This window comes from Plecotus auritus, assembly GCF_963455305.1.
Source record: "Plecotus auritus genome assembly, chromosome: 2".
NCBI classification, from domain to species: Eukaryota; Metazoa; Chordata; class Mammalia; order Chiroptera; family Vespertilionidae; genus Plecotus; species Plecotus auritus.
This window is the reverse complement of record NC_137771.1, coordinates 75,157,592-75,183,572: the sequence shown is the minus strand read 5'-3', so window position 1 is coordinate 75,183,572 and position 25,981 is coordinate 75,157,592. Positions and strand designations below refer to the sequence as shown.

Sequence of the window (25,981 nt, the reverse complement as noted above, 5' to 3'; positions counted from 1 at the left end):
CCTAGAGGGGGAAAAAAGGCCCTTCCTTCCGTACTGACTCCAGCAGAAATATCCCAAAGGAGGATTCTGACTGGCCCAATATAGATCAGATGCCTTGCCCTATGGTCAGAGTGCTAGGTCATTAGCAAAATAAAATGTGTGAAAAGGTGCAAGGTAGTTTTTAAAGCTGAGAACCAATATAATACCCAGAGGGTGTCAATTAATAGACAAGTTACAGTGGTGTAAAAACTCTGTTCTATACTTAATTTATTGGGAAAAGAGAGAAGGAATAGTACTAATTAAGTGTGTCAGATTTTTTAAAAAATTAGAGGAAGGAAGTGATGTGCCCAAACAAAGAAAAGTATAAATACCTGCACCTAAGTTTAAAAAAATAAATAAATAAATTGAAGAGGGGAAAGGAAGGGAAAGCAATTGTGTAAGGTAAATATGAGTGAAGAATATTATTTGTCATAAAAATGAATGTAACCTCACCTATTCTAACAAAATCTTAGGATCTACAAAGCAGGTTCCACTCTGTCAGTCAGACTACATTTAGAATAAAGAAAGAATATCATATTCAGGAAGCAGCAACTGAAAAAAATACAGAGGCCTGAAACCATGTCACATAAAAGTAACTTAAATACTATCCAGTTATAAGAGTAAATGATTCTGTCAATTCAAAAGGCTTCTGTAGAGAGATGTTCATGGGCACATTTGGTAGTGAGAAGTGCTAAGGAAAAGGAAAGCCAGGCAAGTGGGAAGAGTACATGTGTGGAGGATGCTATTTTAAACTGAGTAGCAATGGAAGGTCTCACTGTGAGATGTCTCATAAAAGACTGGAAAGAGGGAGGGAGTAAGCAGTGTGGATATCTAGCAAAGAGCATTCCAGGCAGGGGAACAGCAAGTACAAAAGCCCTGAAACAAAATGCCTGGCCAATGATGCTAATGTGCCCAAAACTGAGAAGTGTGATTAATTAAACAATCTATACCTACTTCCCCCATCACACACAGCGAGCGACACAGTTTGAGAAGTCTGCATCTGGATCATACTTGCCATTAACTGGTTTCTGTATACCCTTGCTTTTTCTGACAAATCCTTTAAGGCCTGCTTCACCTATGGCTGCTTAAGCATCTCCTTTTTATTCTGAGGATCCAAATGGGGCCAGGGTCTGCCCCTGTAAGACCTACTCTCAGTTCATCCTAAGGGTCTCATGCAGCTACAGCCCCTCACTGGACTCATGCCTACATTTGCAAAACATTCAGTGGGCCTGTGAAACTGAGAAAGGTGAAACCAGCCCCTTCCAGAGCTTGATTTGAAAGGAGATCTCAGGATGAAAGTATTCAGGAAAGTTGTTGTGAGGTTGATGGGGAGAAAAGTACAAGGGGCATAAACTAGAGATATGAGAACATTCAAGCAGTATAGAAAAGGCCCAGCAACAGGCCACAAGGCTGAGGCTTAGAGAAAAATAGTGAACAAATTTCCAAAAGTGGGAATGTCTAAAGAGCTTGTAAATAAAAGGAAGTCTCCATTTTAAGCTGTTCATTATGGTGATAAAATCCCTGCCACCATTCCCAAATTTTCAATAAAACTCTACTACAAATACCTGCTTTGTGGCTGATGCTGTAAAGGAATGAAGGCAGATTCCAAAAAGATAGGCTCAAGAGATAAGATGTAAATGGGATCTAAAATAGAGCAGAAGTGAAGTAGGCATGTCTAAGAGAAATACAAGCTCCCTGAAACGCCTCTGAGATATTTGAAGGAGGAGACTGTGTTCCCATCATCTACAGAATGGAGCTTTGAAAAGGATGAAGGATCACCCCATGAGCTGGTAGACTTGGCTGCACCCTGATAACTGACACCCAGTCAAGCAATCTATATATATAAAAGGCTAAGTGTACATCCAACCAGTAGTTATGATGCGCACTGACCACCAGGAGGCAGACACTCAATGCAGGAGCTACCATGACGTGCACTGGCCATTTAAAAATAAACGGCATCACAGACCTGGCGCCGACAAACCAACACTCAGCTTCCCCCAAGTGGGACACAGGCCCCACCACCACCCCGGAGCAACATCCCACCAAATCGCAGCCAACACTGCCAAGACCCCATGGTGCAAAATGCGGCCCACAACCCAGCTCAGCCCAGAAACAGTTGCTGTGGACCGTGGACCGGGTAATGACGTCACATAGCAATGCCAGGCCTCCTCTCCCTAGCGACTAGCCTCCTTGGAGTTTCTTCAGCCCAGGACACGACTTGCTTTATAGCCAGGTGCAAACATTTTACAATTTAACCAAATGTTTGTGAAGCATTTTCCCATGCCTCATCTCATTTGATCCTCACAGAAGTGAATCCTATTTTCTTTTCATTAGCCGGAAAACAGAGATTTAGAAAGTTTAGAAACTTGACCTGACTGAAAAGAAGTAAGAAATGGTGGAACTTGAAAATGACTGCAGGTTTTCTCACTGCACAGAATACAGTCAAACACTGCTACAGATAAATATTTTACCCTTTGTCCTCCCTGCATGATCTATAATAATAATCTGCTTTTCGTGTTGATATTTACTGCTGTGTTGCTGACAATTACCTGAAAGAGAAGTTGGGGTGCTTCATTGGGCTGGAAAAAGTTTAGTTAAATCAGAAAGCAGGTCTAATTAAGCAAGTTTATTTTATATACATATATAAAAGGCTAAGTTGACTCGCGCATGTGTGATATATATAAAGCTCTCCCTGGCGCCAATCGTACACGTGTGTTTCCATCTGTCATTGTTGATCGTGAATTTGGTTGACACTTATATTATAGAGAAAGGGCAAGTGGCAATATTAAAATATTTCTTCTAATTAATTTAGTTTCAATGTGCACGAATCCATGCACTGGGTCACTAGTTAACAGATAAAACAAGAAATGTACTTAAATTCATGCTTCAGAAGGTTAACAAGGGGGTGATCATCATTTAAATTATCAAGAGTTGTTAAATAATACTTCATGGAAGGGGTGGCCCTGACCTCATCCTTAAATGGTAAGAGTTGAAGAGCAGAGGATACAGAGAGAGATATTCCAGGTATGGCTAACGTGGTGAATAAAGCTCCAAAGCCAGGAATGAGTTTGGCCTGTTTGGAGAACATTGCAGAAACTGGCCTATTTGGAACAGACACTGCCCATTGGCAGGCAGTGGCATATAAGATTAGCCAGGTAAGATGAGATCAGATGGAGGAAGACTCTGAAATCCAGGACAAGAAATCTGAACTTTAATGAGCATTCATAAGAAGGAAAAGAACTGCTTTGTTTTGTTTTGTTTTGTTTTGTTTTGTTTTGTTTTGTTTTTGAAAATCGTAAAATACTTTGGCAATGTAGACTGGTCCTTTCCCTGCCTTCTAAAATTAGCCCACTGATTTCCCACTACCCAGCTCATATTACACTACCCTAGGTACACATTAATCACTTCTGTGAAGATAATGTCTCTACTCACGTTTGTACTGGCCTCAGGGCTCCAACTGCCTTTCAAACAATTACCTTCACCAGGTCTTCACCTATCCTACATCATTGGTCCAGCCTATAAACACTTATTGTCCATGACATGTGCAAACAAAGAATTTAAATATTACTCAATCCATGCCCTCAAGAAACTCAGAGTCTGATGTAGGCAGAAGCCAATAAAATGAACTAATACAGCCCTAGCCTGTTTGACTCAATGGATAGAGTGTTGGCCTGTGAACTGAAAGGTCCCAGGTTCAATTCTAGTCAAGGGCACATGCCCAGGTTGCGGGCTTGATCCCCAGTAAGGGCATGCAGGAGGCAGCCAATCAATGATTCTTTATCATCATTGATGTTTCTATCTCTCTCTCCCTCTCCCTTCTTCTCTGAAATCAATAAAAATATTTTTTAAAAATGAACTAATACAATACAGAGTGGTAACTACTGGAGTAGAGGAATGCCTAAAGTATCCTGAGAGCTGAGGACAGTAACATCAGTTTGGAGATCAGGAAAAGATAGAGAACACTTAAGAGAAAGTGTTGTCTGAACTGAGTCTTGAAGGAAAAGAAACGTCAAAGGGTGGGGAGTAGACCTGGAGATGACAGTGATTACCATCGACTGCAAAGGCTGGGCAGAAACAGACATACTCAAAGATTTTTAATCCCATATGCATAAATGGTAAAAGTCATCAAGTACCACACCATGAACACCATTCTCTCATGCTAAGAACTTTGTATTTTAGCATAGCAAAGTTTCAATTAAAAAAAAATCACATTTGTTTCTTAAAAAGTGGGACACGGATTGAAAGGACACCACAAAACTTTTTCTCTTCCTAACATAACATACAACAAAAATCTGATGTAGGCTGCTATAACGTTCAATTTATCTCCTGTTATCCATTTCTATCTCCAAACTAGGCATAGCACACATCCTTCAGAAATAAAACCTCCCCTAACTTCCCAAACACATTAATCTTTCCTTTCTCAGAACTTCTAAGGAATATCTGTCTGCAGTGCACTGTGTCAGCACCTTACATTTTTGCCTAATTTACATTTAAATTTCTTCTCCCTAACAAGTACATAAGCTCCCCGAGAAAAAAAAAGTCTTCTTTTTTTTAATGTTTGTGTAATACACACACACACACACACACACACACACACACACACACACACACACCTACCTTTCTTCATCCCGTAGCACCTAGCAGAGTAATGTAACATTCTAAAACAGATAATGCCTTTGAACTGAATACATGGTCTCCTTTATCCATGAGTAAAAATATTCTATTATTCCCCATAAATGAGGAACAAAATAAGATGTATAATTAGGCAAAACTGAGAAAAAAATTAGTACAGTGACAGCAGGGAATGTATACAAGGGAATTTTCTGGGAAGAATAAATTGTTCTAATTTATGATAGGTGTGTGCTACACTGTGGTGCCCATATATTTTATATATAAGTAAAAGTGCTCAAAGTCACTAGTCATCAGAGAGATGCAAATTAAAATGACAATGAGGTTTTACCTCACACCTGTCAAAATGGCTACCATCGTAGAAAACAGTATGGAGTTTCATCAAAGAATTAAATAGGAACTGCCATTTGACCCAGTGATCCCACTTCTAGGAATACAGCCTAAGAAACCAGAAACACCAATCAGAAAGAATGTATGCACTCCTATGTTCATAGCAGCAATTTACAACAGCTAAGATATGCTGACAGCCCAAGTACCCATCAGTAGATGAGTGGATAAAAAAGCTATGGTACATTTATACCATGGAATACTATACAGCAGTAAAAAAAAAAAAAAAAAAGGATCTCTTTCCCTTTGAGGCAGCATGGAGGGACCTGTAGAGTATTATGCTTAGCCAGATAAGCCAGTCAGAGAAAGACAAGTATTACATGATCTCACTCATATGAGATAAACAAAATAAACTGATTAACAAAACAGATCCAGAGCCAGGCTGGTGTTAACTCAGTGGTTGAGCGCCAACCTATTAACCAGGAGTTATGGTTAGATTCCTGGTCAGGGCACATGCTGGGGTTGTGACCTCCATCCCCAGTAGGGGGTGTGAAGGAGGCAGATGATTCTCATCATTGATGTTTCTATCTCTCCCTCTTCTTTCCCCTCTGAAATCAATAAAAATTAAAATTAAAAAAAAAATAGATCCAGAGATATAGAAACATGGAACAAACTGTTAAATATCAGAGAGACGGGGGGAGGGAAGAGATCAACCAAATAACTTGTATGCATATATATGCATAATCCATGGACACACACAGATAATGGTGTGGCGAAGGCCTGGGGCAGGGGCAAGGCGGGGAGGGGTGCTGAAAGGGGTCAATGGGGAAAAGGGGGGACATATGTAATACTTTCAACAATAAAGATTTTTTTAAAAAAGAAATATATATAACTAAGATCTGTACATTCAATATATGCAAATTTTACCTAAAAACATATGAAAGTAAGGGATGGGGTGCACAGAGCTATAGATGAAACAAGACTTGAAGAATGTTGATGATACTTCTTGGGTAAAGCGTAGAGGGTTTCATTATATTATTCTGCATCTACTTTTCAAAAATGTAATGTGTGAAAATTTCTGTAATAAAAAGTCATATATGTATATATAATTTAAATGGATGAAAAAACTGCATTAACAAAACTAAAAAGTAACTCAGAACATTAAGTTAATTGTTCTCTTAATATTTGAAATAATGTGATATTGTAACTTTTAAAGTGGTTTTACTGGCTCTATGATTCTAAGAAATACCTTCTAAGGAAAACCTACTGTTGATAGCACAGACAAAAAAAAAAAAAAAAAAAAAGTTGAGAGGCCACAGGTTCCTTAGGCACCATATAGTAACATTAACTAGCCCTATTACCAAATATTCTCAAAAAAGCCAGTACACTTTAAAGTTAGAACTTTCTAATCTTCAAACTGTGATGCCAAAAGACAGCGACTAAAAAGGCATTCGTAAGATTTTGGAAGTACAGCATCTACAACGACAGACTCAACACCATTCTTAATAGTTTTAAAATAATTCAGTAATTTCACCTCAGTAATTTAAACTTTAAGCATAATTATAGGTTCATACTTTGCATTCTGTTCTCACAAATCAGTTTCTGAAAAAAGAATCTTGATCCTCACCTAAAACAAACAACACCTGCAGAGCCAAGGGGAGGGAACCTTGCTTTCCGGGTGAAACGCCAGGGCATTCACTGGCCAACTCCAAGGTGACACCACTTTAGAAAGCAATTCTGCCAAGAGGATCCCGATAGTTCACAGAAACCATTCTCGCAACTTTCAACAGCAACTACTAAGGAATCGTGCCAAACCTCGTCGGAGTGAACAGGCTCCAGCCTGGCAAGTCCAATCCCACCCTCAAACACACACACACGTCCACAAAGCAAATCCACCGTGTGGCAGAAGATGAGATGGCAAAACTAGAACACGCCCAAAAGTTGGTAACAGAAAGGAGGTAGTCTGGGGACAGACACACTGGTTTGCTAGCGGGCGCAGAATATACACTCCCGGGGGCAGAGTAAGGGATCGGCCAGGCCGTCAGGGGCGCAGGGAGCGCGGAGGACGCCGGCACCGCGGGCACAGCCGGACGCCCTGACATTGGAGCCTGGCAGCGGCCGCGGCCAGCGCTCTCTCCGCCTGACCCCGCGGGGCAAAGGGACCGGTCTGCCCGCCGCCGGGCGGGGCGGGACAGACGCGCGGGAGCGTCCGCTCGGTCTCGGGAAAGCGGCGCGGCCACGGGCCTTCTTACCCGTGCAGGCCGAGGGCGCGGCGCCGCTTGTGGAGCAGGCAGAGCAGCAGGAACGCGGCCCCCGCCAGCGAGGAGTTTCGCGCCGTCAGGTACTTGCTGAAGGCCGCCATGGCACCGCGGGAACGTGCAGCCGAGCAAGGGGACGCGGCGGTGATTGCCTTAGTGCAGGAAGCGCGGGGGAAACTGGGAGGGGTGGAGCGCGGAGGGAGGGCGGGGCCGGCCGCGCAGGACCGCCCCCTGGCGCGCGCCGCCGCTCCGGAGCCCACCTCGGACTTTGGCACCGCGGGAGCGCGCGCGGGCACCGCGGAGGCCGGAACCGTCCCGGGCGCTCTCTGCGCACGCGCGGACCCCCGCAGAGTCGCCGGGAACGCGGGTGTGGAGAAACCACCGAGCTTCCCGCGGTGCCTCCTGACTCCTCCGTCGCTGTTCCTGCCCCACCCCTCCTCCCACCTCCGCGCACGCACACACACACCCAGGCTTTCACAAGAACTGGAAAAGCGAGCCGGGCCTGTGCCGGGGATTTCGTGGGATCTGCCACTCCACCCCCGGTGATGGGCCGTTACCACCCTCTTAAAGGAGCCCTGGAAGAAGGGAATGGCCCTATCACAGAGCATTTACATAAAACGGGGGGCTCGGTCATCATTTACATAAAAACAACTGTCGGGAACTCCGAAGTGTAAGGAGATGGGGAAAGAATGACTACAAATCCAAAACCTTTTTCCAAGCCTGTGTTTTCCAAACCATGGATTATAATTTCTAGGGGACTGTGAAATCAGTTTGGCAGATCGAGACCAGTACTTTTTTGTGTTTTAATAAAATCTGAAGAATCGAACACGATATAAAATCTCAGAATGCATCGCGGGTAAAGGAGTTCTTTGAAATTTTTATTCCAGTCTTTTGTATCTGTGTGTCCCAAGTAGCAATATAAGATGCATTTCTTTACGTGGGTCTGATCAAACAAAAAGTTTAAGAAACACTGTTCTTTGCAAAGAAGCATTCAGAAATAACAATCGTGCATTGTGTTAAACTGGCCTTACTCTCAGGACCCGAAGAGCATTCCTGATTACAGCATTCTTCTCCTGCCCGGCCCAAATGATGCAGAAATTGTGATTCCTAGCGTTTAGACTGGCATGTGTACAGTATCTTAGTGAGTTCCTCTCTTCAGTTGAGAAAACTGAAGAAAAGCAAGTGTGTCATTCAGAAAACGAGTACATAAAACCTTGCATAATATGCATGCATATTAAAGTAGTCTGTGTGTTGAAGTAGCCCTCATTAAAATAGCCCACAAAATGTTGGTTTCAGTACAAGTGGGTAGTTGCCTAATACAGATGACAAGAATCGCAAGGACCAGATACCTATACTAATGGTGTATCTGTGTGTATAGGGATGTTCAACAGTCCACATTTCAATGAACTAGAGCTTCTACTAAATTCTTCATTTGCCATGTATATATTTCATCACCTCATTTAACAATTGTGATTAGGTAAACCTGGCACAGTGGATACAAGGATGAACAGATTATAATCCCTATTTTGCAGAGGTGGTGGAGGTGAAAAACATGGGGAAAATTATCAATATGGTAAGTGCCACATTAGCTGAAACCGGTTTGGCTCAGTGGATAGAGCGTCAGCCTCCAGACTGAAAGGTCCCGGGTTCGATTCCGGTCAAGGGCACATACCTTGGTTGTGGGCACATCCCCAGTAGGGGGTGTGCAGGAGGCAGCTGATTGATGTTTCTCTCTCATCTCATCGATGTTTCTAACTCTCTCTCTCTCTCCCTTCCTCTCTGTAAAAAATCAATAAAATATATTTTTAAAAAAAAAGGTATAAGCAAGGCACAAAAGAGTAAATGCTTAGTTTTTCTAAATCTAGAGCCTTTGATTAAGGCTTGACACAGAAGATAATTTTGTAGCTGAATCTTAAAGACCAGGGAAGTGTTAGGTTTGATCAAGCAACTGAATTGATACCCCTCCCCCAGGAACTGGCTTTTCAGGTCATTTCACTATGGACATTCCCTTTACTGAGACCACATTTCACTTGTGGTGACCACATTCCATTATCTCCCCTCTGGGTATGCATAAAGAAGTCTCTGCCCAGAAAAAAAGCCCACCAGCCCTGACCGGTGTGGCTCAGTGGATAGAGTGTCGGCCTACGGACTGAAGGGTCCCGGGTTCGATTCCGGTCAAGGGCATGTACCTTGGTTGCGGGGATATCCCCAGTAGGGAGTGTGCAGGAGGCAGCTGATCGATGTCTCTCTCTCATCGATGTTTCTAACTCTCTTTCCCTCTCCCTTCCTCTCTGTAAAAAAAAAAAAAAATCAATAAAATATATTAAAAAAAAAAAAAAAAGCCCACCAAAAGTCCTTTAAAAGCTGCTGACTCCTGTCACTGGGTGCTGGAGCCATCCAGGCTCAGCCACCTGATGTGCAGATGATTGAAGAAATTTGTAATCCCTCACCATTCTGGCCTCATGCGTTCCTCCTTCGGTGACCTAACAAGAAGAAGTTGCTCAGAAGGACAAAAGGGAAAATTACTACTTGAGTAATAAATTGCTTAGTAATGTAAACGTTTTAGGAACCTTGGGAGAAAGTGACTGAATGAATCATTTTAGAGTCTGTAGCAGTGAAGGAATAGCATGCAAGGTTAGTCCAAAATGTCTGGCCCGCCCAGCCTATGTGGCTCAGTAGTTGAGTATCAACCCATGAAACAGGTCACCATTCGATTCCTGGTCAGGGCACATGCCTGCATTGATGGTTTGATCCCTCTATACAGGAAACAGCAGATCAATGATTCTCTCCCATCTTTGATGTTTCTTTCACTCTTTCCCTCTCTCTTTCTCTCTCTGAAATCAATAAGAACATTTTTTTTTAAATGTAGTCTGTATAGGAAATAGACTATATTTCAGAGGGATGATATATTTAGGAAGTAGACTGTAGTTCAGAGGAAAGATAAGGATTCACTGGGCAAGATATTCCAAAAGGTTCCCTTGATCAAGAAGCATGGGTGATTCTAAAAAAAATGAAATTAGATAATATGAGCTCAAATAATTTTAGCTGTTCATAAAGCCCATCAGATAAAGATCTCCAGAGCCAAACCTATAACCCAACAAAGTTAGGTGTATTAACTTGCAGCAAAGGACACCACACAGCAGCAGAACTGTGGGCATGTCTCCAAAAAAGGGAAGAAATGGGGGTCATTATCCTATCTAATAAAAGAATAATACGCAAATTGACCATCACTCCCACATACAAGATGGCTGCCCCCATGTGGTCAAAGATGGTTGCCCCCATGTGGACACAGAATGGCCGCCACAAGATGGCCAGCAGGGGAGGGCAGTTAGGGGTGACCCAGCTGGCTGAGGAGGGCAGTTGGGGGCAACCAGGCCTTCAGGGGAGGACAGTTGGGGATGACCAGGCCTGCAGGTGAGGACAGTTAGGGGCAACCAGGCCTGCAGGGAAGGGCAGTTGGGGGCAACCAGGTCGGCAGGGGAGGGCAGTTAGGGGTGACCAGGCTGGCAAGGAGAGGTAGTTAGGGGTTACCGGGCCTGCAGGGGTGGACAGTTAGGGGTGACCAGGGAGGGCAGTTAGGGGCAATCGGGCCAGCAGGGGAGCAGTTAGGCATCGATCAGGCTGGCAGGGGAGTGGTTGGGGGTGATCAGGCTGGCAGGCCGAAGTGGTTAGGGGCAATCAGGCAGGCAGGCAGGCGAGCGGTTGGGAGCCAGCAGTCCTGGATTGTGAGAGGGATGTCCAACTGCCCTCGAGGGGTCCCAGATTGGAGAGGGTGCAGGCTGGGCTGAGGGACACACACCTAGCCCCCTGTGCACGAATTTCATGCAGCGGGCCTCTAGTAGTATTAGGGGAAGGGGAGAGTTTAAGTAGGATCTATGTGAAACTGTACTTAAGAGACTCAGATCTGTATGTAAATGGGTTAGTATCAGACCTCAGTTGACAAGCAGACTCAGGGTTCTATTTCCTTGGAAACATAAATTTAAGATTAATGTAGAATATTGTGTCCTAGAGTCCTTATCTGAACCTATGCACTCATTTTATATTGAGGCTGCTTCTCTAAGTGAAAGTGATTTGGATAGTTTACATCTCCCAGGCAAGAAAGGAATGCTCTGTTCACCCTAATATGAGTTCCAAACAACCACGTTCTGATAACCTATGTTTTTAGAGAACAAGTTTTCTAAGCATTGTCCTTTGATAATTAACCAAAGCAATTTTTCTGGCTCACAGTTTATAATACTGAATAATTAAGAAAAAATATTTTATCAGTAGATCTCCAGGAGCTCTGACTTTTATAGAGTTTGACCTATTGAGAATAAGGAGAAGGTCATATGGAGTTAGGGACTCTAAGAAAACCTCGTAAGAGATGTTGTGTTAGCCAGCCTCCAACACTGTCCTCAGCAATCCTTGCTTCCTGACATTCACGCCCATGTGTAATCTCTCTCACATCAGAGCTGGTCTGTGTGACCAAAAGAATAATATGTGTCTTCTGAGACCAGATCATAAAATGCCTTTGGCTTCCACCTTGGTCTTTTTGCTTCCTTACTCTTGGGGAAGCCAGCTGCCACAGAGAACACTCAAACAGCCTGGAGGAGAATTGAGGACTCCTCCCCTCCCCCCAAGAGACAGCACTGCTTGCCAGCCTTGGAAATAGGTCTTCCATCCCCAGTCAAGCCTCAGACTGCCGCCTCAGGAGCAGCCCTGAGCCAGCTGGCGCCACCAAGATGCTCCTAAATTCCTGACTCACAGAAACTGTGGAAGATAATAAATATTTATCATTGTTTTAAGCCAAGCATGTCAAACCCAAGGACTAACACGGGCCAAATAAACAAGGTTTAAGTTTATATGGGCCGCAAAAAAAAAACACCAAAAGCTTCAATTTTCATAGAAACGTAGGTTTATTTCGATAGAGACATGCTGAGTACAAAGGGCTGAAACCAATGAGTAATCGTTAACATAAAATAATAGAACATTTTAATAAAAATTAATATTTTTTCTTGAACATTAACTTACCAGACACTGAATAACTGCACAAAGTAATAAGTGTAATGCATATAAACCTATAAGCGAAATATTTCCTATTGAGCACACCAAACAAGTCAGTCCAAGACTAATGACGTGGCAATCGGCTGCTAAAATATTCGCTGCCAGTATTAGTGGTGAGACATGGTGCGCCTGTGCGTAAGGCGCGTAAGGGAAATGCAATGATTATAGTAATCAGTCATTAACGAATATTGTAGTTATTAATAATTATGTGTAACAGGATATTGTAAAAATTAAGTTACGAAATTTTTATTAAAACGATTCTTACATACCGCTATATTGGCTACGCCTCAAAAATATTCGCGGGCCACGAGTTTGACATGCTTGTTTTAAGCCATTACATTTTGGGGTAATTTTTTATGCAGCTGATGTAATCTGGGCCACACCTTGAAAAATAGATAGAAGAAAGGGGCTTTAGATATAATGAGAGCAAAGTGGTATGGATGGAGGTTCAAGGAAGAGTGTGAAATAGGACAGTTGAAATGTTTAATGGAGGTCAATATTTAATGGAGTTAATTATTTAATGTTTAATTCAAGTTCAGGGTTGAATAGTAACCTCAGCTTCTATTTAAGGAAGACCATGTTAGTGGCAGTGTGTAGGATGGATGGAATGAGGAAACATCAAGCACAGAGAACAGTTTGAACACTCTTGAAATAATCTAGGTAAGAGGTTGTGATCATCTGAGTCAGGGCAAAACAGAGCAAACAAGAAGAAAGGACTTTGGGTTCAAATGGATGGGGTGGGTTAGACTGTTATTTAGTTGGAAGAAAAAACTTAAATGGACTCTGAGATTTCCTGGTGGGGTGCCTGAGAGGATGATAACATTTACCTGAGAACAGGAGCAGAGAAGTCCTGTGTGCTTATCAAGGAAGGCAATAATATGCAAATGAATAAATTCCTCACTAGTTCCTCATCACCAATACCAACTCCAGGATGTTTGGCATCTTACATAAAGGCAGTTATGATATAAGCTCTGCCTACCTCCTTGAATCCTGTCTTGGCACTCCTCCCCTCCAATAGATGTTTTCTACCTCTGCCCCAGGAGACAAAAGCACACTGCTATTCCCCTCTGTTGTCTTCCCTTGACTATGCTATTCCTTCTACCTAAAATACCAATCTCTTCCTGCCCTACCATCCTCACTCTCAACTCAGCTCATCCTTTAATAGGAGGCACTGATGGTCTCCTACTCCAAACTGTGTTTTCTGACCATTTCTACCTACCCTCCACCTCCTGGCAAGTCAATCACTTCCTCCTTTGTACTACTTCTGATTCATATATAATTCTATCCTATATAATAAAAGGCTAATATGCAAATCGACCAAATGGCAAAACAACCAGTCGCTATGATGCACACTGAACACCAGGGGGCAGACGCTTAACACAGGGGGAGTGCCACTCAGCCAGAAGCTAGGCTCATGGCTGGCGAGCCAGACCAGTGGCAGGAGCCTCTCCCACCTTCGTGGCAGCACTAAGGATGTCTAATTGCTGGCTTAGGCCCACTCCCTGGGTGGAGCGGGCCTAAGCCATCAGTCAGACATCACCTGAGGGTTCCCGGGCTGTGAGAGGGTGCAGGCCGGGCAGAGCCTCCCACCCCCCCTGCCACCGAGTGCACAAATTTCGTGCGTCAGGCCTCTAGTTAATGTATAATAGGGTGTCTGGAGAGGCATGTCATTGCTCTGACAAAGTAAACACATAAGTCACCAGGAACATACCATCTTTGCTTAGAAAGGAGTCACTTGAGAAGCTCCTCTTACTGATACAAATGGAAGAAGAGTTAGGTACCCATTGCACCAGGGAAAGTATGTAATAAGACATCCTGACAAAACAATTCCTATTAGCCCTATTAGCCCAAACCCGTACAGGGAATGTTTGCCCAGGAGAGCCTCTGAGAGGAAAGAGATTTTGATCTCAACCTCTTTCTTGTCCAGGTTTACCATGATTAGAACCGCTCTGATGACTGAGATAGTCCTGTCTCACTAGCACAGGGTCCTAAAGAGAAACGCTTCAGGAGGAATAGAAATCTGGGCTAATGAACTAGTTCAACAGCAGAGCCTCATGGCCACAGGTAGAGCTAAGTTATGAAAGCCATCCCAATTCAGTCACCTAGGAACTACCCATGTTTTGGGGGGACAGTGTCCCAGCATAGAGAAGCTTTGGGAGTCCGTGCTTCAGCCTGGTGCATTGGGGCAGTGGAACAAGGGTGCTTGGGACTGACAGAGCCAACTTGCAATGGCAACACCAGCTAGCAGCCAAAGATTTTTAATAGCCAAAAAGCCAGTCACCAAACTACTCAGAAACCTCAATTCCCTCTCTTATCTGCAAACAAATCTAATAACCTCTTTGGGCTGAGTTAGCTCCTATCGGTTTTGGTGAACTAGGTGAAAGAGGCAACACCAAGAGCAAAATACTGGATTTCCTAATAAGGGAATTAATTGGGCAATTCATTGGAAAAAATAAATAATCTGAAATGTTATGCGACTTTTACCCCAGACCAGAGGTCCTCAAAATTTTTAAACAGGGGGCCAGTTCACTGTCCCTCAGACCATTGGAGGGCCGGACTATAGTTTAAAAAAAAAACTATGAACAAATTCCTATGCGCACTGCGGCCCGGGACGAGTCGGCTGCTAAGCAGGACAGGCAGCGGCACCCGGCGGGCTGGATAAATGTCCTCGGCGGGCCGCATGTGGCCTGCAGGCCGTAGTTTGAGGACCCCTGCCCCAGACTAATGAAGCAGATCATACTGATTAAAAATGTATGTGCACACTTGTGTCTTTATAGTAGCTATATCCTCAGGCCCTGTACCATGCTAGCACATAGCAGGCACTCAGTGGAGGAAGGGAGAGGGAGAAAGAGAGAGAAACATCGACGAGAGAACAACACCAATTGGCTGCCTCCTGCATGCCCCATACTGGGGATCCAGCCTACAACCTGGGCATGTGCCCTGACCTGGAATCAAACTAGCATCCTTTCCGTGTATGGGACAACACCCAACCAACTGAGCCACACCAGCCAGGGCTGTCTAATAATTCTTGATTGTGCACTCATGATCTTTGATTGTGTGGAACAATTTTTAAAGCCTAAATCTAGCACTGATTAAAAAGAAAATTACTACCAAGATTTAGGTATCCAACTGACGTAGTTTATTTATTTATACCTTGGTATCTAGTCTCACATTTACTTTGTTTCTTTTCTGTGAAACAGATACCAGAAGATGATTATTTAAGTGATAATGATAGCTATGAGAGGGAAGCTATAAAGAGACAAACAAAAGAGGAAGATTTCAGGGCTGAAATGGACCTTGACATCCAGACCAATGGCCTTATTTACAGATGAAGATAGATCACAGGGAGAGGTGAGTTCGGAGGTGAAGCGACTTGGCCAATATTTTGTGACTAATTAATGGTGGAAATAGTATTACCTTTCCTATTCCATCACCTGTTTCTATACTTTCCCACTTCTTTCCTCTATAATATAGTTACATTAAGATAGACCCATTCTGAATAGTAATGTGATCAGTGTTGGTACTCACTGGATTTAGATATTTCTATTTAAAATTATTAAATTCAGGCTTTAATAATCAAAACAGGGTTATTTAAAATTAAATTTTATTTTTTAAAATATATTTTATTGATTTTTTTACAGAGAGGAAGGGAGAGGGAGAGAGAGTGAGAAACATCAATGAGAGAGAAACATCAATCAGCTGCCTCCTGCACCACCTCCCCCATCCCGCCCCACTGGGGATGTGCCCGCAACCAAGGTACATGCCCTTTACCGGAATCGAACCTGGGACCCCTGAGTCCACAGGCCAATGCTCTATCCACCAAGCCAAACTGGTCAGGGCTAAAATTAAATTTTAAATGACACCATAGATAAATAATGAGTTCCATTAAACAATTTTATTTAAGATTATTTCCTGCAGGATTATTTGAAATTACAAAATAATGGAAACTAATCAAACATAGGACATAATTGTAAAATCTTTGGTAAAGGCGCAGAATGAATTCTATACAGCTGTAAAAAAATAATAGAGACCTCTATGAACTGAAATGAAATAATTTCAGAAGGAATCATTAAGTTACAAAAAGCAGACACGTTTATATAGAATGCTACCTTTTAAGTACAAAAGAAGGGAAAACAAGGATATCCTATATAATAAAAGGCTAATATACAAATCGACCAAACGGTGGAACCACCGGTCGCTATGATGTGCACTGACCAACAGTGGGCAGATGCTCAAAGAAGGAGCTGCCCCCTGGTGGTCAGTGCGCTCCCACAGGGGTGCACTGCTCAGCCAGAAGTCGGGCTCACAGCTGGTGTGTGCAGCGGCGGTGGCGGGAGGCTCTCCTGCCTCCATGGCAGCGCTAAGGATCTCCGACTGCTGGCTTAGGCCTGCTCCCCACAGGCCTAAGCCATCAATCGGACATCGCCTGAGGGCTCCTGGACTGCGAGAGGGCCATGGGGAGTGGGCCTAAGCCATCAGTTGGACATCTCCTGAGGGCTCCCAGACTGCAAGAGGGTGCAGGCCAGGCTGAGGGACCCCCAAGTGCATGATTTTCGTGCACTGGGCCCCTAGTATATACATATTTTCTTATCATTGTAAAAGAAACACTAAAGGAGAAAACAGATAACTATGAATTAGTGGTATATGGGGGTGGCAGGAAACCAGATGGAAGGGATGTGAAGGGAGTATCACTTCTCTGAGAATTTTTTTTTTTTTTTGCATAATTCTTACTCTTGAAGTATATTTATGTTTTACATATGAAATTAAATTCAACCACTAAGAACAAAGGGGGAAATGAAAAACTGAAAGGAAAACAAAACAAATGAACCTAATTGTATTTCAGATGAAACCATAACCCAAACTGGGAGAAGCGGGGGCAGGTAGGGGGGCGCAACAATAAGAAAAGAGCTAAGGAAGGAAGGAAAGATGGAAGGAAGCCAAGTAAATGATGAACAAATATTTGACTACTCAGTCTTGGCAAGGTGAAGAATAAGAACGAATTACAAATGAACCCTGAGCTCATGTTAGAAATGTCTTTATTGTAGTATTATGGGCAAAGTGATTCTGAAGCTATTTTAGAATATATTATAGGATTGAGCAAATGTATTGATGTTGCTGGTAACTACAGATCTCAGGAAGGTAGAAGGGACATAGAAATACGTAATGGAAGAAGAAAAAAAAAGGAATCCGAGGGGATGGATTGGAATTGGAGTTCTCATGTGTGAATTTATGAAATCTAAAACATATATAGATAGTGTGTGTATGCATATATAAAGTTCATGTATATAAGTACACTAGAGGCCCGGTGCATGAAAATTCATGCACTGGAGGGGTGGGGTCCCTCAGCCTGGTCTGCCCCCTCTCACAGTCCGGGAGCCCTCAGGGGCGGGAAGCAACCCGGCGATCAGGGGAAGGAGACGCCCCATCACACCTCTGCTGCTGCCACTGCCGGCAGCGCAAGCCTCGGCCGGCTCTGGTTACCTGAACCTTGGGCAGCCCTGGGTGGCCCTGGGCGGCTGGGCAGCCACCATCTGAGGCTTGCCTGCGCCTCGGGCCAGCCCTGGGTGGCTGGGGGGCTGAGGGGACTGGGGGACTCTGGAGGAGCGCCTGCCACCCCAGCAGGGCTGAGGGGACTGGGCACCACCATCTTGTGGCTGTGGGAGCCACCATATTTGAGGGCGGGGCAGTCAATTAGCATATTTCCTCCTTATTAGATAGGATATGTTTATGTATTTGCAGGTATTGGTGAGGAATAAACTTTCCTCTACCTTCCAGGTTCTTTTGCCTGGTCTAATTAAATCTGCATCTGACAGATTAACAAGAGAAAATTACCAAATTTAAATACATATGTATGTATGTATGTATATATGTATAAGAAAGTCAGAAATCCTATATATACATGAGAGGTTCATAGATAGAAAGAAAAATGAGTTTGTATGACATTCTGAACTAAGGATGAGGTAAGGCACTTTGGGGCTTTAGAGGGGAGGAAGGTCATTTCCAGGACAATAAGAAGAGAGGTATTCCATAATTAGTAGTTTTCCCTGCCATAGAGATAGGTTGGTAAGTTTATCTCTGATCATCTCTTATGGGCAATGTCCCTAATTTAAATTCTTCTTGGTAGTTGAGGGAGGGGGGTGGACAGAAGCTTCTCTTGAGCCCATAGTTGCCTTTAGCTCGAAATAATCCACAAACCACAGAGGCACATCTTGGGGTCATTTATTCTGAACCCCTACACTATATATAATTGTATATCTGTATAATATATTTCTTAATTTTGTCCACTGAAAGGGACAAGAAGCAAAGATACTTTGGTACCTAGATCTTGATCTTTAACACCATTCTTCACTGACAAACCAGAGCTCCTCAAAAAACATCTAATTCCATGGATGGAGCAGGGTAAGTATAAGATGAGCCTAGAACATCTAGTTATTCCAGAAAATATGGAGATGATTTAAAAAATTATGTCACATGAACACAAGAGCCATCTAGAAGATACTCCTTTTGCCCCAAAATGGGATAATTTAGGCACCAAAATAAATACAGTAATTGAAGAACTAGAAATTAATAACTTAATACCTATAATAAATAAATAATGCAGAAGAGAGAGCTCTTGATACAGTGGAATGCTAAGGGCCAAATGGTAAATGTGTAGGAATACACAAGTGGAAAATTATCATTTTGCAACAATCATAGTAAGGATTAAGTCAGACAAGAATTACCAATGGATGTTAAATCTAGGAGGAAATTTTCGTAAGAAACAGGATATTTTCATAATCCTAAATTATCCCCCCATAGACCAACAATTAGTTACAACAGAGAGAAAATAGTAATTTTACAGTGAACAAAATGAAAATCGTCTTGACTGGGCAGTCCAAATTAATATCATCAATGTGGGATAGATAGACATCTCATTTCTGTAAATGAGCTCCTCTAAAAAGGATATATCTCTTATGCAGTATTCTGGTCTAGAAGGCATAATGTGAATCTAATCATGAGGAAACTCAGAACCTATATAAGGAACATTTAAAAAGGGCGGGTACTGTATTTGTCAAAAATGTCAATGTCATAAAGACAAAGAAAGGCTTTAGAAATACTCTAGATTAAAGGAAGCTAAAGAGAGGTGACAATTAAAAGCAATAGCTAACCCTAAACTGGATTTTGTATTGAGGGAGGGGAGAGTAAGAGACTTTGTTAGGCCATTATTGGGTTAATAACGGACAAAATCGGAATATGATTGGTAGATTAGAGTATTATATTGATGTTATATTACTGAAATTGATAAATATACTGTGGTTATATTAGACCATATCCATATTCTAAGAAATACACACTGAACTTTTAGGAGTAAAGGGCCATAATTTTGGAGTAAAAGGCCTTAAAATGGTTCAGGGGAAAACACACCCATATACATATACAAAAAGAGAAAGCACACACACACAAATGATAAAGCAAAGGTTAAATATTTCTAATAGATAAATCTGGATAAAGAGTATGAGTGTTTTGTGCTATTTTAATTTTTGTAACTTTTTGTAAATTTGAAATTCATTCAAAAGAATAAGTTTTTTAAGAAGAAAAAAATTAAATATTAATTCAGGAATATCCATAGCAACCTTATTCATAACAGCCTAAAACTGGATACCCCAGTATCCATCAATAAGAGAGTGATTAAACAGATTGTGGTATATCCCTACAATGGAATACTATCCTATATAATAAAAGAGTAATATGCAAATTGACAGTCACTCCAACACACAAGATGGCCGCCCCAATGTGGTCAAAGATGGCTGCTCCATTATGGACACAAGATGGTTGCTACAAGATGGCCTGCAAGGGAGGGCAGTTGGGGGGGACCAGGTCTGCAGGGGAGGGCAGTTAGGGGTGACCGGGCTGGCAGAGGAGGGCAGTTGGGAGTGACCAGGCCTGTAAGAGAGGGAAGTTGGGGGGGGGGGGGGAACCAGGCCTGCAAGGGAGGGCAGTTGGGAGGGACCAGGCCTGCAAGGGAGGGCAGTTGGGGGCAATCAGGCCTGCAAGGGAGGGAAGTTAGAGGTGACCGGGCTGGCAGAGGAGAGCAGTTGGGGGTGACAAGGCCTGCAGGGGAGGTCAGTTGTGGGGGACCCAGGCCTGCAGGGGAGGGCAGTTGGGGGTGACCGGGCTGGCAGAGGAGGGCAGTTGGGAGGGACCAGGCCTGCAAGAGAGGGAAGTTGGGGCAGAGGGGGGGAATAGGCCTGCAAGGGAGGGCAGTTGGGAAGGACCAGGCCTGCAAGGGAGGGCAGTTGGGAGGGACCAGGCCTGCAAGGGAGGGCAGTTATGGGCAACCAGGCCTGTAGGGGAGGGCAATTAGGGTTGACCAAGCTGGCAGGGGAGGGCAGTTAGGGACAATTGGGCCTGCAGGGGAGGGCAGTTGGGGGCAATCAGGCCTGCAGGGGAGGGCAGTTAGGGGTGACCAGGCTTGCAGAGGAGAGCAGTTGGGGGCAACAAAGACTGCAGGGGAGGTCAGTTGGGGGGGACCCAGGCCTGCAGGGGAGGGCAGTTGAGGGGTGGACCCAGGCCTGCAAGGGAGGGCAGTTGGGGGGGGACCAGGCCTGTAGGGGAGGACAGTTAGAGGCAACCAGGCCTATAGGGGAGGGCAGTTAGGGGTATCCAGGCTGGCAGGGGAGGGCAGTTAGGGGCAATTGGGCCAGCAGGGGTGGGCAGTTAGGGGTGACCAGGCCAGCAGGGAAGGGCAGTTAGGAGGACTAGGCCTGTGGGGGAGGGCAGGTAGAGATAATCGGGCTGACAGGGGAGCAGTTAGGCATCGATCAGGCTGGCAGGCAGAAGTGGTTAGGGGCAATCAGGCAGGCAGGCAGGTAAGGGGTTGAGAGCCAGCAGTCCTGGATTGTGAGAGGGATGTCCGACTGCCCATTTAGGCCAGATCCTGGACATCCCTCGAGGGGTCCCAGATTGGAGAGGCTGCAGGTTGGGCTGAGGGACACACACCCCCGTGCATGAATTTTGTGCACCAGGCCTCTAGTTCAACAATAAAAAGGAAGAACTATTGATAAGTACAGCAATATGGATGAATATCAGAAACAGTGAAAGATATGTGTATGCATACACACACATGCACACACACAAAAACATCCTTGATTAAATGAAGTACAAGAACAGGCAAAATAAATTTATGATAGAAGTCAGAAAGTGACTGCATTTTAAAGTGGGGTAAAATTGGCTGGAAGATAGCATGAGGGAACTTTTGGGGGTGATGAAATGTTCTATATTTTGCTTGTGTGATGGTTTCATGAGATTTATTAATGTTAAAATATTCTTAAAATAAATGTACAATTGTGAGATGTATAATTAATTTCAAAACATAAACCAGTTTGTAACACAGAAAGATGAATATATTGCTACACTTCCTGGAAGGACTTCTAAATTTTGCTACTTGGGGTTTTGTTTCATACCTGTAAGGAGTGGCACATCTTCATAGAATTGGGGCCTGTTTGGGCAACATTTTGTGCTGGGCATGTTGTCCCAGTCTGCCCATGCTGGGCACCCACTAGGGCTGCGACTACACACGTTAGCAAGTTCCACCCACTTCAGGCATTTATCTTTAACAGGATATGGGGTTCATTTTATTCAAGTGATAAAAGGATTAGTTAGAAAACTAAACTCCACCCTGGAAATAATGTGAGTTTAAATATCTGTGCCTATTTCCAGTACTCACAGCTAGAGTCATGGTTTAGTTTTAGAGCTGCAGCAGCTAGTCTAGATGCTGGTGAAGCTTCCTCCAGGAGGTGGGAGCGTGATGTCCTGCTCTGGTCCTGTGGCAGCTCTGTCTTCCATCGGGCTGCCACTGTGGGTTCTTCCTCCGCCTTTCTGGCTTCAGAGTGCCACACTATTCCAGTCGTGGGGTCGTTTCATGACTAGTATACAAATTCCAGAGTTTCTTTTTCTTTTCTGTTCCTCAAACTTCAGTTTCAAGGGCACAAATTTTATCAATGATTCTTTTAGTGGTGTCGAGTATTGTGCTTCTAATTGCTACTCCTTAAATCTTTGCAAAACAGGGACTTCCATAAGAAAACCTGATGCCTTGTGTCTGAGCTTCTCTACAAATTCCTAGTAACCTCCTGCTACAGCCAGAGGGGAGAGAAATAAAAATCATGTGGATTGAGACCCCCCTCAGCACACAAATGCCTCTTGATCTACAGCTATAGCAGCTGAAGTCAAAGCAACCGACTTGCCTACCACCTTGTGGGTGTTTTACAAGTTTTCCACTTCACACTCACCCACATTTGGGTTGCAGATTGATCCGAGTACGTGCCTTTGGACGAAACACCAGGAAGCAGAAAGAACAGTGGGCTGGGAGGCTTGAGTCTGAATTTCACCTCAAGTTTTGTCATAAATAACTGGTTGGCCTTAATATCTGATTCTCAGCTTTCTTATATGTGAAATGAAAGGGTCAATACTAGTTACTTCTGAGAACAGGACTTGGAACCATTAGCTGCTGGGAGATATGTCCAGAATTAAAGGTCTGACACTGGGGCAGACAAGGACAAGCCAGTGGAGATCAAAAGAATCACCGAAGGAGACAAGCTCTGACATATTGACACATACAAATGACTGAGAGAGAACTGTTTTTCATATTATACCTTTTCTACCATTAAACAAAAATGTACATGTATTACTTTTTACATTTTTAAAATACCAAAAATTTTGAAATAGAAAAGTTTTGGGTAAGTTGATTCCTAATATCACTTAGTCCTTAGAAATATTATTGAAAATGTTACCATATGTGTCAGGCCAGTGGAAGGAGTTCACCCAAAGGGGCTGTGGTGGTGAACACTTGACTCCATGCATTTAGTAAAACCCACTAGATTGTATACCACAAAGAGCAAACTTTACTGCAGGCAGCTTTAAAAAAATAAATCAGGACATCAGGGAATCCCAAGATGAAGCGCAGATTGACTATGACGAATGCATCTAACTGTATGAAAAATGTCTAACAAAACTGCACGCGAGTGGGGAAGAGCTGACCTAGGTAATCTGGGAAAGCATGCTGTACTGTAAACTGTAATGCCAAAGACAAAAAGAACCGACAAAAGCACTGCACTCTACCTGGTAATTGTTTCCCACAAGAATACAAGTCAGCAAGTCTGATACTGCTTTCTGAGTACATCGGGGTTGAACAAATAAGTGCATAAATTGTAGATAACAGAAGTGATGTTTCTCATTGTCAGAGGAAGTAAGATAACAAATAAGCAAAGGAGGGAAGGCTAGAATAAACGGTGTGGAGTTGGAGGAGTCAAGGATATCAGCATGAACTCATATAGACAGAGAGCTAGATAGGCAGGCAGAGAGATGATACAGAATAAAAAGAGCTCTTATTGGCCAAACTTGGATCAATTTGAGCAACAAAATTAATGACAATAACATTCGAATATAACCCAAAGAATAAAATAAGTATCTGTTAGTACATACTGATACAAAGAAATGATTGAGTAAATAAATGGTAGAGGAGGGAAAACTCTTCCTTACAGAAAAATTCCAAAACTTCAAATAACAAATGTAGACAGAATGAGGGCAATAGAAAAACCACCACTTGAACTCCATAGTAATAATTATTGTGGACAAGATTCAAGGGTGAATGATAAGATTAGTGGGTGAAACTTTAAAGAGAGACAGAATAGAAGCATAACCCCAAACTATCTCACCCAAAATATTTGTTAAATGCTTTTGTGGTTTTTTAAAAAATGTCCACAAGTCCTTTGATACTTCTCCCTCCAGGAGATGTAATTTATTTTTCCAGCCCTTGAGTGTTATTAACTGGACTTAGTAACTGCTTCTAGTGAATAAAGTATAAAAAGAGTAAAAATACTAATTTTACAGTTGAGAAAGCTGGCAGACAGCACCTTAACCAAGCAATCAAGGTCACCACCTCCAGTAATAAGCTGACTAGTACATGCTGACCTCGTGTTTCCCTGATATGATGCAATGAGAAGGGCACTTCATCTCTATGGTTTTCTAAAAAATAAAAATAAAAAAATCCATACCCCCAGTCTAAACATGAGAAAACATCAGACAAGTTCTGGTCCCAAACTGAGGGACATTCCATGAAATATCCGACAGTGCTCTTCAAAAGTGTCAATTAATGAAAAACAAGGGAAAACTGAATGCGACACAGATTGGAGGAGACTAAGAAAATCTGATGACTGAATGCAATGTGGTATCTTACTAAATCCTTAAGTGGGAAAATGGGTGAAATTCAACTAAAGTCTGTAGTTTAGTTAATAATGCTGTAGCCATGTCAATTTTTTTAGGTTTGATAAGTGTAATAGATAATGTAATAACATTAGGGGAAGCTGAGTGTAAAATGTGTAAGAGTTCTGTAATATCTTTGTAACTTATATGTAAACCTAGATTGTTTCAAAATAAAAAGTTTAGGAAAATGTTACAATAAAATGCATTCAGGCCCTAACCAGTTTGGCTCAGTGGATAGAGCGTAGGCCTGCGGACTCAAGGGTCCCAGGTTCGATTCCGGTCAAGGGCATGTACCTTGGTTGCGGGCACATCCCCAGTAGGGAGTGTGCAGGAGGCAGCTGATCGATGTTTCTAACTCTCTATCCCTCTCCCTTCCTCTTTGTAAAAAATCAATTAAATATATTTTAAAAAATGCATTCAGTATCACAAAAAATAAGATGCATGACTAAGCAATAGCCTTATTGTTGAATCAGAAATTACTTAAGAAACTAGCATAAATAAATAAATCCTAAAAAGATTTAAATAAAAAGAAATATGGACAACTCTTGTCTTTTTTCTTGAAATACTGACCAACAGCATCTCAGACCTATCAACAAAGCCTGGGCACATAGCTTGCACATCATGTAGGCTAGAACTCATTATTTTGTCATTAGCTTGCTTTTTATATCTCTAAAGGAACCTCAAGAGATCATATTATCAAGGTTGGGGAGCACTTTGTTCCTACCCAGGCCCATAGACCATAAAAAAAAATCATTAGCATTAGTACAAAGCAACTTAATGCCACTTTGGTTGTTAGTTTTAGAGTGTTTTTTTTTCTTCCCAGAAATAGAAATGTGTGACATTATATTCATGTGATTTTAAAATTAAGAAGAGTTTACTTAAAATTGTTTCATAAATATAAAAAAAAAATCTATACACATTAGAAAGTTATGGAATGAAAAAAAGAGAGAGGAAGGGTCCTGAAAAGGAGCTGCCTGACACTCCCAGGTGGCGTTGCGTGCCTGGCTAACCCCCTTCAGGTGACCTAGAGAATGAGGTTGAATGGGGTGTTTAAGTGAAGCCACCCTGAATGAGAAGCACCTGAGAGGAACTGCAGTCTGTGTCCTAGTAGAGGATGAGTATTCCAGTTCAGTAGTGAGGTGTTGCTGCCAGGTCCTAGGGTGAGAATGGAAAAACAATATAATAACTAAAGCTTCCATGTGTAATAGCATTTCTCACTTTATTCTCACACTAGCCCTGAAAGGTGGGTACTATCATTATTGTCCTTTTATAACTGGGAAAGCTGATGCTCAGGCACATTAAGGAACTAGCCCCAAGTCCCACAGCTGGTAACTGGGGAAGCCAGGACTGGAACCTGGATCTGTATGACCTCAGAGTTTGAGCTTATAACCACAACACAGAAAGAGTCTAAAGTTGAGCAGACACAAGGAACCAAGAAGAAAAAGAAAGGACAGGCAGGAATAATG

General features: G+C 42.9%; 1 protein-coding gene and 1 long non-coding RNA gene across 2 annotated transcripts in view; one reads left to right on the top strand and one right to left on the bottom strand.

Annotated features, from left to right (window-relative positions):
* Positions 1–7,656, bottom strand: part of ABCD3 (ATP binding cassette subfamily D member 3) — an 86,223-nt gene extending 78,567 nt beyond the window's left edge. Inside the window, exon 1 of the mRNA XM_080655668.1 lies at positions 7,227–7,656. Coding sequence (XP_080511794.1) covers positions 7,227–7,336 — 110 coding nt within the window. The 5' untranslated portion in view covers positions 7,337–7,656. The remainder of the gene's footprint in view (positions 1–7,226) is intronic.
* A 7,819-nt stretch (positions 7,657–15,475) lies between these two features.
* Positions 15,476–25,035, top strand: LOC308241963. Its single transcript, XR_013959909.1, has 3 exons — positions 15,476–15,626; positions 18,567–18,674; positions 22,322–25,035. It is a non-coding gene; the product is annotated as an uncharacterized lncRNA (long non-coding RNA).
* The last annotated feature ends 946 nt before the right edge of the window (positions 25,036–25,981 follow it).